Source organism: Schistocerca nitens, chromosome 5, assembly GCF_023898315.1.
Source record: "Schistocerca nitens isolate TAMUIC-IGC-003100 chromosome 5, iqSchNite1.1, whole genome shotgun sequence".
NCBI classification, from domain to species: domain Eukaryota; kingdom Metazoa; phylum Arthropoda; class Insecta; order Orthoptera; family Acrididae; genus Schistocerca; species Schistocerca nitens.
This window is the reverse complement of record NC_064618.1, coordinates 278,846,089-278,861,593: the sequence shown is the minus strand read 5'-3', so window position 1 is coordinate 278,861,593 and position 15,505 is coordinate 278,846,089. Positions and strand designations below refer to the sequence as shown.

General features: G+C 37.3%; 1 protein-coding gene across 3 annotated transcripts in view; it reads right to left on the bottom strand.

Annotated features, from left to right (window-relative positions):
- Positions 1-2,602: 2,602 nt before the first annotated feature.
- The window catches only part of LOC126259504 (major facilitator superfamily domain-containing protein 12-like), a 92,133-nt gene continuing 79,230 nt past the window's right edge, over positions 2,603-15,505 (bottom strand). For all 3 annotated transcript variants that reach the window (XM_049956353.1, XM_049956352.1, XM_049956354.1), the window contains exon 11: positions 2,603-7,885. In XM_049956353.1, the coding sequence (XP_049812310.1) occupies positions 7,785-7,885 (101 nt within the window). In that variant the 3' untranslated portion in view covers positions 2,603-7,784. The remainder of the gene's footprint in view (positions 7,886-15,505) is intronic.

The window sequence follows — 15,505 nt, the reverse complement described above, 5'->3', positions numbered from 1 at the left end:
CAATGGAAAGTATCCTCTGCGACAGTCTTCACACTGGTGTGCAGAGTATAGATGTAGATTTGCTTGCTTTTAATTCTGTTTAACACATTAACTGCCATGTGGCCACTGGTGGCTGAAATAGATCTAAGTGCCTGAGACTGTGTGGCCACTGCTGGCTGCAGCAGAGCCTGACATCTAATGCCGTTTGCCTGGCCTGGTGGTGAAACATCCATCACTAAACATAGGGCAGTTCACGTGTTAATTAGCTTGTTCTATAAGTTTTGGAAAACTTCCAACTGAAATCAAATTACAGTAGCTAAATAACATTTCTATATTATTTCTTTGGTCATAACACTTTAGCAAATTTACACTAAATTCCAATGCAGATTTAAGTGTTTCTTCCTCTCCAACAGCAGAGTCTTGTTGCATCAAGATGCATATAGTTCACAATTTCTCAATGACCATCTGTGCCAAGTTAAAATAAGAAGAGATGTTCTCAGGAGCAACTCTTAAACCTTGGCATTTGTGGTATCAATGTAAGGAAAATCGGCCCACTTCGATACTTCTTAATTTGTATCCTACCTTCAGCAGAAAACCCAAGTTCTGCACATTTACTCTGCTCAGATGTGCTCAAGAACAACATCTAACATGAAACTTTCTGAAACTTAGTGTTACATGGAGTTGGTTTCCAGAAATCTGATTCTCTGCTAAAAGATATTAAACTGGCATTTGGCAGAGTCTTACTGGTTTATACCTTTGGACAGCCACTATGTAGATGCATAAAACTGTTTTAAGTTAAACATCACACACAACTGTTACATTCAAATGTAAGTACAGGAGAGTAGGATTTTTAAAGCCTCATCGATGACGGAGACATGGTACGTACGAGGCACGTTTTTTTAAGTAATGTCCGTTTTGTTGCAGACACTAGTAGTTCGTGCACATGCCACAACGAGCGCGTGCGTCTTATACCGGCATGCCTCAGGAACAACTGTGCTGTTTCAGCTCTGTAGCTTACCTGTACAGTTCTGTTCTGTGCTTTCAAAATGTTTAAGACTATCAACTTGCCTGCCGTGTGTGAGGTTCGCTCAGTGATACGGTTTCTGTCAGCAAGGAACCTGTCTGCTGCAGAAATTCGACAGATTTGCGAAGTGTACGATGATACTGTTATGAGTGAAAGCACAGTGCATAAGTGGGTATAAGAATTCAAAGATGGCCGTGACAATGTCCATGATAAGGACCACTCCAGTCACCCTTCTTTGATTACAGATGATTTGGTGGCTTCAGTTGAAGCGAGGGTTCATGAGAACAGGCATTTCACAAATTTCCTGATGTGTAGAGATCAGTGTTTTACAACATTTTTCCTGAACACCTAATGTTTAGGAAACTGTGTTCTCATTGGGTCACGAAACTCCTAACAGAGGACCACAAAAACCAAAGATTAGAGAGTGCGATGAAGTTCTTGACTCATTACCATGAAGAAGGTGATGGCTTCTTGGGTCAGATCATAACTGGAGATGAAACATGGGTTTTGCATATCACACCTGAATTGAAGCACCAGAGCATGGAATAGAGATACACACAATCGCCTGTAAAGGCGAAGGCCAAACACTCTGTCCTAGCGCAAAATCATGGCGTCGGTGTTTTGGGATAGGCATGGTGTTTTTGTTGGTCAACTTCATGCAATGAGGAACTAATATCAAGGCAGAAGCATACTGCCAAACCCTGATAAAGCTACGCAGAGCAATTCAAAACAAAAGACGCGGCATGCTGACAAAGGGAATTGCCCTTCTCCATGACAATGCAAGACCTCACACTGCAGGTCAGACCCGCGATTTATTGGACAGTTCTGACTGGGAAGTTTTAGACCACCCACCCTACAGTCCTGATCTTGTGCTGAGCAATTACCATCTGTTCCTCACCTCAAACAACACCTCAGTGGCAGCCATTACAATGACGACGACGACGACCTGAAAATGGCAGTGAACTCTTGCTCATCGAAGCAGGTGGCTAGTTTTTATGAATGGGGTGTTTTAAAATTGGTTGAGAGGTATGATACGTGTTTCAACAAACTTGGCAACTATGTCAGAAAATAGAGTGAAGTATGTACTTTCTGAAAATAAATTTACTTTTTTTAAATAACCTTTCGTTGTGTACTTATGTTCAAATGGACCTCACTTAAACGCGCCTTGTAAGTTGAAGGAAATCTGCCAGGTCTTTTACAAGGAACCATTCTGGTATTTGCTTTAATTTACCTAAACCACAAGTGGGCAAACAAGATTTCAATGATCTTCTCACAAGTGCAATTCCAGTGTGCTTATCACCGTGCCACTTCATTTGCTATGAGATTACACTGACATAGGGGTAAAAACAGTATGGGAAGTTGATGAAATGCAGTATGGGTTGAACTGCTGGAAACTTAGCTTCTATGGACATGAGAGTAAGATAATACAGGGGAGAACTTTTCAGCCTGCTCTTCATAACAAAGTTTTAGTGCTGCTTCTTGTACATGCAGTTCAATTTTTGATGCCCTCAGCTGACATACAATATTTCTCATCCATTCTCATGGGAGTACAACATACAAAAACTGAAAAATTACAAACGTTTTGAGAAATGATTTTAAATTTTATTTTCATAAAATACTGTGCTGAATAAATATAAATGATTCACATAAATAAACTTCTGCAGGTTATAAAATATAATTTATCACATTGTGCTAATTAAATCTCTCTCTTTGTGCTCTTTAAAAAATGTGTTACCTTATAACACACTAATTCTTCCGTATCACCTCAAACATAGTACCTTGACAACATTCACAATAGTGCTTTTAAAAATATACAAGAGGCAATGATTTGTGATCCATAAATAAAAACAACAAGCTATGAAAACAATGTCTTGGTCTCACAATTTTAGTAAGTAAAGGATACACAAAAAACAGTTTTCAAGAAACCTTCTTATTACATAGTAATACAAAACTGAGTACTTATACTTCTGACAGGATAACTTAAAGTAACATTTCTACAAATAATTTCTGAGTGAGTATTTGCAACATATTCAAGTGTTTATGCTGAAAGAGCCAGCAGTAAGAGCTGAAAAATACACATTTTTCAGGTACACAATGTTATTCATTGATATCTGTAGGAATCAATGGAAAAAACAGGGAAACAGAATTTTGTCTTAAAGACTAATATTATATTTCTGGAAGGGATCATTGTCACAGGACAATACCTGAAGCTGGAACTAAAGTAAACTCAAAACCAAAAATGAAATGCATGTGGATATATAGCCTTTATCTCATCAAAGCTGACTACAAAACACAAATAATCAGAGAAAATCTATAACTGTGACTTATAGGAGATTCAAGGAGTAGGAACATTTATTTTCAGCAGATTCAGTTTCTTAATTTGATTAATACAGAATACATTTCACAAATCCTACCAATATCAATGTTGGCATTAAAATATTAAGTACAAAATCTTCAAACCATGAATGTGGTTAGGCAGAAACTGGTCAGCATCTGAGCTGTTATTAGAAGACTAACAAGAATTATCATATAGGGTAATGCCTGTTACATTTGGTGCTAAAAGAGATTAATTCATTTAGTGACACACAATATTATAACCTTCAATGGAGGGCAAAACACATATATAGAGAGAGGATAACCCACATTCAGCATAGTAATGACATACTTTCGCGTAAGTGTCATTATATTTGAGGTACAAATAATTAACAAAACGATTATTCAGGAAGTCTAAGTCATAATAATTTAAGACAAACACAGCTGAAACCATGCAACTTAAAAGTGCAAAATGGTATTCAGATTATTCACTCTTACATGTAATAGGAGTTTCACATTCAACTGAAAAAGTTACAAAAATAAATCTTTGAAACATTACTTTTTCCAAGTCAAAATTATCACAAATTTGTGATAAAGTGTGGCAGCAATAAGTTATAAAAAGTAGAGGATTTTACAGGGGAAAATACCTTATTGGACGGAAATATCAAATAAGAATTCGTTGTCACATATACAATTATATGAAAGCTTTAAGTAAAGCAGCATTTCTCTTGGCCCTATTTATGAACACGTTTGAACTAGGGCCCACAATTACAGAGAGGACATATCAAATATCACTTGCAAGCTTATAGGCAATTCTAATTTTTTCAGGTTGTTTTTGTTCTACATTCCGTGAGCTGCAACTATGTGGTCTGACTGATACTGTAATATACAATGTTTCCATAATAAACTCAATGAGGTGCTTCCATAAAAATTAAACATAAGGTAATCCTTCACTACATCGACTCAGAATGTTAAGTTTTAAGACATGTCGAAGCAAAAAAATTCTTGAACTATTATATAGTATTCAAAATTTAGCAAAAAATCCGCAATTTGGATTTGAACATTTTCCTTCAGGTTCTGATATGATTAGTTTTACACATTTAGCACCAATAAAACTATGTAAGGAAAAATATTCTGTAGGCAGGGATAACTACTCAAGTTCGTTTATATACAAATGCACCTAACAATAGATCTTAATAACCTGAGTGGTGGTGGTGGTGGTGGTAAAACTCAATTCTACAGAGTAATGGAGGCTTAACCTGTAAGACTTTTCAACACAGTTGTCAACTACGGTTTTTCTAGCTTTTTTAAAACCACACTTGGCCATATCAAGCTTTATGGACCCTTAAAATTGTGTCAGACGATAATATTTGACTATGATTCAATAATATTATACAATTATTCCTATAAAACAGAACATTGCTAATAGATTTTTTATGTTTCTCCTGTTCCGTAGTTTTTATGCTAATTCTTTTAACCTGTACACTTAGTGAGCAAGGTGATTCAAATCTGATGTTTGAAACATTTTTATTCCACCTGTCTACCCTGGGTCTTTTAACACAATATTGTTAATATTTGCTTCCCAAATGGCTACACATTAAGCATCTTTCTTTACTTTAACCCTGCACATCAGTAGATCAATACTACTCATAAAACATTCTGTTTCAGTTTTATAAGAACTGAACATTGTGCACACGCACACGCGCACACACACACACACACACGCGCACACACACCTTAATTTCATTTTCTATGTTTAAACTTGATCAGATTTCTGAGAAAAGAATTATAAAGCCTAATGACATAGCTATGCAACACAACATGGCTGAACAAAAATTTTCAATTGAAGACACATTCAGAATAATTTTTTGACATTCACTATGCAAGATGTATTCCTGTACAGAAATTAGGTGACAAAAATTAAGATGTGCACCGCCACTGAAGTGATAATGAGGCTTTCATTGTTGTACTTGTGCAGACTGTAAGTGCTCTCCTTGCATTGTCTTGTGGGATACTATATGACATTTTGCAGAAAAGTATCATCAGTACTCTTAGTCCAGATGAGCATGTGAGCCACAGCACCTCAGACACATGGAGCAGTGCAGTTAACATCACGAGTGCCAGGAGCATCACTAAGACCAAGCCTGAGATACACCACAAGAGGAAATATCAGGAATTCCAATGCAAGCGTAGCATAAAGATGGTACACAAACTGACAAAAAGATAGAACTACTCACAGCATAGGGAGTTTGAGGAATACCACATAACTGTGGAAAATTACAATTCAATGACAGGTTTGCTGAAATAATCGGCACTGGTGGCTGTGATTCAGCATGACATATCATTATAAAAAGAATTGATGGCACACGTAAGATATGCCGTCAAGAGCTATCAAACCTTCTATACAGAGTATCTATTGAGACACACAAGCTTGGCAACAGCTCTGCAAAGAAAGAGGACTTGCTGATAAAAGCAAGAAAGAGGACTTGCTGATAAAAGCAAGAAACCACACCAGCAACAGCCAGGAAAGGACCTACAGTCAATGATGCTGTGGCTACATGTAACCGATGGGTACAGGATCAATTCCAGTCTGCTACCTGTAGGGTAGAAGGAATGTTTAAATACTGCCACAGTGTAAAATTCAATCTCTAAATATCGCCAGACATTTGCCATGCTGCATGCTGCTACAATACCACTGCATGATATGGTGAGACACTCATCTGCAACGCAAATGTGTGAGCATAAGTTTTATGTAAATATTTTAAATTTTCTGTATACTAAGTACAAACACATACAAGAGGCCTCAGTGAAATGAAATTTGGCAATTCAGACTTCGCAGGTGGAAATTTGAAGGTGAATATAAGATACAAAAGATGATAACGTTATGCAATCTTAAGTTATTTGTGGACAGCTTAATGGGTTAACATTAAAAAAGAAACAAATAACTTATATGAAGCGTGAAGTGCACTTAATTCAATGATTTGAACACTAAAACTATGTCACCTTTCTCGAACATGCTATTAAAGAATTCAGAGGTCAACATGAAAATCAGTTACAATTGTCAACTATTAGTTTCTTATGGTATATGAATGGAATCTAAGAGTGAACTATCTCAAAGATCATGTCTATCAAAGAAATGTGCCTGCACTCAAATTCAGAAATGGTGCTAATTTGCTCATAAAATATTCGTACAAGATGTCTAGTTAATGAATGGTTCTTATCAATGGCTTTAACTACCCATAAACCTATACCTCCAGCTTTCAAGTTCACATAAATAACAAATAAAAAAGTCCGTTTTGGAAATAGTTTCAATTATGTTACTTTGAATGTCTACTCCTGTTGGTGACTAGCTACAATATGCCTTTCCTATAAGACACTCCCAGAACAGAGGAAATGAAAGAAGAGAGAATATGTGTAAGAGTAAAATCTGAAGTACTTTTGCAGAAGATACAAGAAAGCTAATATGGAATTAGATCTGGTTACATTGGCCTTTAAGAGTACTGTATGGCATATTGGCAACATCTTTCCTTTTTTTGGAAATTGATAACTGAAATAAAGTATTAACCACAGCATAAAAGATCACATTCAGTTGGATTACAAAAATGAAAACAAAAGCTCATATTGTTCTCCAATGTAGTGTAAACTAATATCATAATATCAAAAGTGGTCATCTAAACTGTTTGCAACAATTGTGCATATTTGAAACTTAGTCCAATATAAAATTTCCTATTTGTATTACATTTAACAAGAAGTTTTACAAAGTGTTTTGTAGCATTATCAAATTATGTACATAGTACAAAAGATCAGGTAACTACTAGCTGTTTGCTAAAACAGAGTTTCAGGTTGTCAGCCATAAATGGAGTGTAAAATACAAATACCTCTTATTATGATTACATATGGGAATTCTTGAAAGTCAAACACACATACTATGAATAAAATTTGTTCACAGAAACTCCGTATTAAAGTTGTGCACTGTTAGCAACAAATAATCTTGTTAATACACTACAGTTTCCACCTGGAGATGAAAGCATAGAATGAAATTCTTTAGCAATAGAGCAAGCAATATTAAAAATAAATAAATAAATAAAATAAAACTGTACTACTTGTAATCTTTTTTTAAAAAATGCATTGTCTAGGAAGCAACATCACAAAACTTTTGAAGTATAATTTCAAAAGTCTCCTGCCAGTTATCTTCCATGTAGTGTGTGTGCAAAACATTTTTAAACTACACTCATTAAACAACAAATAAATAAATACAACATTTGCTAAAGCAATCATTGCACACATACTTGATGATGAATATATATATATATATATATATAAACAAACAAGGAAACCATTTTTTTGAAACAGTAGGTACAATAAAAATTCACACACAACAACAAATTATAAGTGACTAAGTTTATGAGTCAGTACCATTTACAAAATATATCACAGTCAACAGTCATATAGTAACAACAATTATACATTAAGATATCAGGCCAGCTTGATTTTCATTTTGGATGCTGGTATTAACAAAGCCATCTGTTTGTTCTTCAGAAGTCAGTGAACTGTATGGTGGTGCTGCACCTGAAATGACAAGTTCTTTTGTCAGAACAGGTTTTTTTTTTTTTTTTAATTAATCACTACCTTGGTAACACTCCCTCAATATAGAACAACATGAGTGACAACTTAATAATACTGATAACAAATAAGTAAAATAAATAAAATGTTCTCTGCCTCCAGAAAAAACAGCAAATCTGATGATTCAATACCATATGGTAACAATGTGTAATTCCATTGAATAGGCTTACCAGATGAATAGCAAATATGAGAGAAAGCAATAACTTTATGAGGGAATATATTACTAAGAATTCAAACTAGATGAATTGTATTGTGGACCTTTTAAATTCATGATATTAGCTACAAGAACAACAGACAACTGCTGTGACTTAAAAACAGTAAATTTGGCACTTGTTTCCAGTTTTTGTAATCCAAAAAACCGCCTGCAGCTTAGAATCGAGTGCAAAGTAAGCGGAAGTTCTGAAAAATGTTGGTAGGTGCCGCCACAACTAACTTCTGCCGACGAATATATGTAGCGCTACACAGGCATGCTTTGCAGGCACAAAGCTAAATACTGGCCCCAAAACCTCTGCGTCAGTAAATAAAAAAAAGGTGGAAAACGAGCTTTTTTTCTTCGCCCCGAGTTTCGACCACTGCATTTTCATACATTATCCAACGAAGTAAATACAAATTCCGTATTGTTCATCTTAGAACGTAGCAGAACTTTCAATGTACTATGAAAATCCGACTGGCAAGACTGTTTGGGATGTTTGTCAATATGGCCAACTCTAAGTTCTGAATTTTTTCCTACCTGTGAGAAGAGATGGTTGCTAATAGGAACTTTTATGAATTGTGAATCACATGCAGTATTCTCTTCGCCATAAGAATAATACGAATATAAACATTTTGCCATGTATTCTTTCGTCTTTGCTGCTATCTCATTTAAATCTGGTCTGCCTAATAAACTACGAAACTAGAGTGAGACAACAGCAAATGCGGAAGAATATACATATCATGTCATGTTTATATCCGTATTATTCTTATGCCTAATAGTGATACAGTCAGAAATGAAGCACGGCAATTGCCTAGATTTTTAAATCTAAGATGACTAATTTCTGTGCAGAATGTAATGAACTAAAGAGGCGTCTGCAAAGATTTTCAAACGGAGAAAAATTTTCGCTAAACTCTCATTCAGAACATCATCTATCATACACAGTCTATTATATGGTTCTTGTTGATCATTATCAAAGAAAGCAGCAGTGTAAGTAACAACAAATAGCAGTCTCTTGCCATTGTTTCACTAATGAGACAATTCCTCTTTTCTTAATTGTAAGCAGCGGTAGCGTGCACAAAAGCAAGCCATGCAAAAAGTGGCGACAGGTCGCAAACACTCATTATCAGAATGTGACAAACAATGCATGACACACTACAGTAATGCATTTTCAGCTTAGAGTGATGTAAACACCTATAACAAAGAGAACGGCACTTAACAGATCAAAGAAAAATAAGCAATCAATACAAACCAGACGAAGCACGTGAAAAAGGAAGGGCACCCGTATAAATATGGACGGAGCACCTGACGCATAGCAATGGTTACCTGGTAAAGCTTAACTGCTCAGCTTACGACTCGAACCAAACTACTGTAGCTGTATCGTCATTCATTCGACCTAAATTGTGTCTCATATTACAATGGCCCAACTTTGTTTCGATTTGGAGGAGCGGCCTAAAACTTTTCTCTCCCCTTGAATTTTGAGTCTCAAATTTCAGGTGCGGAGTAGATTCGAGTAAATACGGTAACCAGTTCTGCATATTTTATTTTACCTATATTCAACAGTATGTCAGCTAGAGATAAATTTTCACTCTAATTAAACAGTTATGGGACTGTGCTAGATTCAGTGCTGATATCCACAAGCTCTTGCAGTTGCGATTCAGGATAAGCATGCAGGTTAGGTCTGCCTTCCAATAAGCTCTTTATTGTCAAATGCTTGTTCACCTTGGAAAGGAGAAAAAGAGCTTCGCAGTTTTACTTGCTTCAGATTATAGAAGAAATAGTAACAAGCATGCCTTTCTCAGACAGCTCACTGCAACCTCCTTTTTGCTGAGAAAACTACAATTTATTGAGAAAGACAAATGACTGCCACACTGCATCTCAGTAACACACAAAAAACTAGTGTCATTTGTACAGAGACCTTATTTCTGTGGTGCATTAAACTGACTGACTTGTCAGTCAGACTCTCATATTACAATCACCATCGTATAATACAGAAATCAGATCCACAGTACTCCTGGCAGCACAACAAGGGTCCATCTCTACTGGATTATGTTTCTTGCTCTCTGCTGCCCACCATTCTGTATGCAAAATTGCAGGATATACCATTGGAGATTATCCTCCTGTATTTTCTTACTTTATTAGTTATTTGCATGTTCCATGGGTTGAAACTGTAATCTCTTGTTGTGATGGAATGAATCAGTTTGCAATTATAAAACATTATGCCACATAAAAATATGAGAACATGGTGACCATTAAATGACCGACTTCTACATTATTTATTTATTTATTTATTGTACAATGATTTATGAAGGTCATTTAATAAGATTTTAGAAAATACAAGACATGAAGCTCGCAGTATCGAAACAGTTTGCTGTTAGTGAGAATCACATCGCTAGAAGGCAGGTCAAGCTGCGGCCATATCCATCACATGGTTTCATTGTCCCAGTCAATTTAAATAGCAAGCTCCTGCTTATTTTGCAACTTGGAAAAAACTGAGTTTCAAGTGGTGACTAAACACTTCTATTTAAAAGGCATAACACTGAAACAGATCAAATGTGAGTTGAGTAAAGTTCAAAGCATATCTGCTCCTGTTTTTGCAGGTAAATAAGTTTAAACAAGGTCATACATTCACAAAAGATGAACAGCATTGGAGACATCCAGTGGAAATTACCACCCCTGAAATGATTGATAAAATTAACAATACTGTTTCAAGTGACCAACAGATGAAAGTGTGAGAAATAATAGAGGCAACATGCATATGGCAAAGTACAGTGTATTCAATTTTGGAGCTGAACTGAGTGTGGAAAAAAAATCTCGGCAAGATGGATACTGCATTTGATCTCCGTGGAGAATAAATGAAACACTGGTTGATGCTGAGACTGTTTGGCACTTTTCCACCAAAATCCTACCAGGTTTCTGTGTTGATGCCAAACTGTGGATGAAACAATGATACACTACTACAGTCCAGAGACTAAGGAACAATCAAAACAGTGGGTTTTTGAAGGCAAACGGGCTCTGAAGTAGGCAAAGACAGTGAAATCAGCTGGCAAGTTGATGGCCAAGATTTTTTGGAATGCACATGAAACCATCTACAGCAATTACTTGAAAAACGAACAAACAGTAACTGGAGGGTATTAAGTGTCATTACTGCACCAGAAGAGAGAAGAAATTATGGAAAAAGTCTTCATTTCATAAAGGAAAAAATCCTGTTCCATCATGAAAATGCATGAATGCACATCTGTGCAATTCTGAGGGCCAAAATCATGGAATTTTGGAAGGCCAATTCAAGTCACAGTTCATTCCATAATCCTGGATGATCACATGATAACTGCTAAACAGACAGTAGAGACCCTGGGCATGCCCCAAGGAAGTGTGGCCATCTTATTCATGACATTTTGGACATGAGAAAGCTCTCAACCAAATGGGTTCTCAGATGTGTCTATGCAGACCAAAAGCATGAATGTCTGATTCCTCTGCAGTCCATTGTGGTCCAGTTTCACCAGGATCCTGTGGGAGTTTTGGATTATCATCACCATGGATGAAACACAGATATACACTTATGATCCAGATACCAAAGAACTTTGCAAAGAATGGAGACACAACAGTTTTCCAAATTTTGAGAACTCCAAACCACAAAAGTAAGCAGACAAGTTGCTCGCATCCATCTTTTGGGATCAAGATGGAATCCTACTTACTGACCACTTGCAACGTGGTAAAACCATCGCGGCAAAGTACTACGTTAAACTTCTTAACTGAAGCAACAACAACTGGGCTCCACAAATATCGAAGAAAGCTGAAAAAAGGAATCTTGTTTCTGCAAGACAATGCTGCTCCTCACAAGGTGGCCATCATGCACAAAAAACTGGCAGATACTCACTTTTAAATCCTAAAATATCCACCCCACTAATTTGACTTTGCCTCCTCAGACTATTATGTTTCCCAAACCTCAAGAAACATCAAAGGCAGATGATTTCAGAACATTGAGGAAGCCTGAAAGGCTGCTGACGAGTGGTTTGCAGCAGCATCAATTTTTTAAATAGATAGATTAAAGAATCTGGAACAAAGATGCCTATATTTTTTGAGCTCAAGGGGGAAATGCTGAATAAACAAATTTCTTCAAATCCAAAACAGCATTTTTTCTTTATAAAATCAGAAATTTATCAGTAATCCTCATGTTTCTCATCAGAAGTGAACAGTAGCTAGTTATTTAAGTGTTTTTTAGTAGTGTTATATATTTTTGGTGTACGAGTTTGCATACTTTTCAGTTTTTTTGTGTTGAGTGAGTTCAATTTCCTGGGTGGGGGTAATGTTATCTATGGTTCAGACAATACCTGATTAATGATGGATAGGGACAGCACCTGTTATGTGCAGATATTGGGGAAATTGGCCACTGTCTGAACAGCCAGAGGCTGAGCTGGCCATGGTTGATAGGCTTCACATTGCTGCCCTGGGCTACAGTAGTGTTGGGGCATCCAAGACTAATGCTTTGGCACCTCTGTGGACTGTAGCGTCACCTGGGATCCCTGATGCTGCCGCATGTTCCAATCCACATGCGAAATGACACGTGATGGTGACTGGCAAACAGTGGCAGGGTCATGAATCTCTGGGCAGTGTGTAAAATTGTGAATCAGCTGCAGGCTGTCCCCATATGTCTTAAAATCAGGTTTGAGGTACAGCTGCTGCTGAAACTATGCTGGAACCAGCATGAAATGCCTCACCTGTTGGGACTGTGGCTGATCTCCCCGAGAAGTCCAGATAAGTGAGGAGGGTGGGAAGTGAGAGCTCCAACGTTAGGTGAGAGATAGTACGGAGGTCGGAAATGAAGGCCAATGCCCACTGTTTGCCTCCCGAGTGGTCTCAATCAAGATGTGAAGGAAGCTCTGCTAGCAGTGACTATGCACATTTGGTGCACTTGGCTGCAAACTGTGGCTCGTCTAGGCACAAATGATGCACGAGAGCTGCTGCCTGGGTTCAGAGGCCATTCTCAGTTCCTACAGGCTGCTGGCTGATTTGGTGAACAGCTAGCAACAACCGCAGGATGGACACAGAGCTATTGTTTTGCAGAATCATTCCCACAACCTATTGTGGTCATCTGGTTTGGAGCAGAGTGGAAGTATAACATATAGACTCACACGATTCTTTGACTATCAGATACAAATTCCTCAACCTCCACTAGTAGCTGGAGGAATTTAGGGTTCCCCTTCTTGGTCAGGCATATGCTACACACAGCAGCTATTAGGGTACTGGAGTACATGAATAGGCCCTATAAGATGTCTTCCAAATTGAGACAGAGTAGCATTTGTCAAAGCAGATTGGAGAATGAAAATGTTAATATAATACTACTGAGTCGCAGACAGGCACAACAACAAGACTGTCACAATACACGTGCACCCGCATGTGCATAGTGGAAGTATGTAATACAGACTCAGACGATTCTTTGTGCACGCGCGCACATAGAACTGCAGTCTCAGGCAACTAAAAACCACACTGCCAGTTGCCTGAGACTACAGTTGTGTATGTGAGTTGCGTGTGTGTGTGTGTGTGTGTGTGTGTGTGTGTGTGTGTGTGTGTGTGTGTGTGTGTGTGTGTATTGACAAAGGCCAATGGCCAAAAGTGCTTTAATTGTGAGAGTCTTTTTGTTGTGCCTATCTGCGACTACATCTCCACTATATGGTGAATAGCAACTTTCCTTTTCATAATATTGTTACAATCCATCCTGGATTTTCCATTGTTTGATTAATTTAGTATTAATTAATTGCCAGAGCCTCTTTGGAAAGGTCTCAAAACTAATCTTTCATAAATGGTAGCAATGCCCCAATGTATAAGGACAGAAAGCTGGCTGAAACCACTTGTCAATAGCAATGAAATTCTAAATTCTGGTTGGAAAGTATAACGAAAATATAGGTTGAACACTGATGGTGGTGGTGTGTTTATAGCCATAAAAAATACGATAATGTATAGTGAGATTAGTTCAGATCCCGAATGAGAATAATTTGGGTGAACAAATGTTGAAGGCGGCACAAACACGGTCATTGGATGCTTTTATAGGCACCCATCTCAGCAGTAGTAGCGGCAGAAAAGTCACGAAGTAACTTTGTTAAGATTTTGAGTGAATTTCCTAGTCACGTTATAGTTTTGGGTGGACATTTTAACTTGCCTGTTACAGACTGGGAGACTTAAATGGTTAGGATGGCTAGCAGGGACAAAGAATCATGTAAAATTGGCTTAAGTGCTTTATCTGAAAACTATCTTTAGCAGATAAGCAGGGAACTTACTTATAAAAGTAACATCTTAGACTGCTGGTGACAGGACGAGAGCTTTTCGAGCCAGTTAGTGTAGAACAGGGAATCTGTGACCATTAGGCCATCATATCATCAGTGAATATGACTGTAAATATAAATCAAAGAAAGGCAGAAAGATCTTTCTAGTTAGCTAGAGCAACAAGAAACATTTCAGATTAATTGAGCGATCAGCACAAAAATTTCATCTCCAGCACTAACAGCATTGAATATCAATAGACAAAGACCAAGCGCATCATAAAATATGCTTTATGACAGGTATGTGCCAACCAAAGGTGTGAGGGATGGGAAAGAACTGCCATGGTTTGACAGCCATGTTAGAAAACTGCTACGAAAGCAAAAAGAGTGTCACTGCAGTTTTAAACACAACCAAAGCCTCAAACACAAACGAAAATTAAATAAAGCCAAAATTAGCATAAGGAGAGCAAAGTGTGAAGTGTTCAATGACTTTGAAGGTAAAATTCTGTCTACTGACTTGACAGAAAATCCTACAAAATTTTAGCCATATGTTAAATCAGAAAACAGACTGAAGCAATCTGTCCAGACACCATAATGGCACTGAAACTGTGGACAACAGGAAAGATTAAAAAAAAAAAAAAAAACTTTTTGCTTAACAGAGGAAGATCACACAGCAGTGCCTCTAGATCCTCACATGAATGACGAAATGGCTGCTATCAAAATAAGTGACCTTGAATAGAAAAGCAACTGCAATCACTCAGAGTGCAGGCCAACAGACCTGAAAAGATACCAGTATGATTCTACACAGAGTATGCGAAAGAACTTTCCCCTCTTTTAGCAGCAGTGTATCATAGGTCTCTGGAGGAACAAGTATTCCTGATGATTGAACAAAAGCATGTTATTCCATTTTTCAAGAAGGGTCGTCATAAGGACACTCAAAATTATAGGCCTATATCTCCAACGTCGGTTATTTGAAGAATTTTCGAACAAGTTTTATACTCATATTACGAGACATGGAGGTCCAAAAATCTCCTCTCCAGGAACTAACATGTGTTCTGAAAATAACAATCAAGTGAAACCCAGCTCAATTTGTTAGTCCACAAAATCCAGCAGATACAA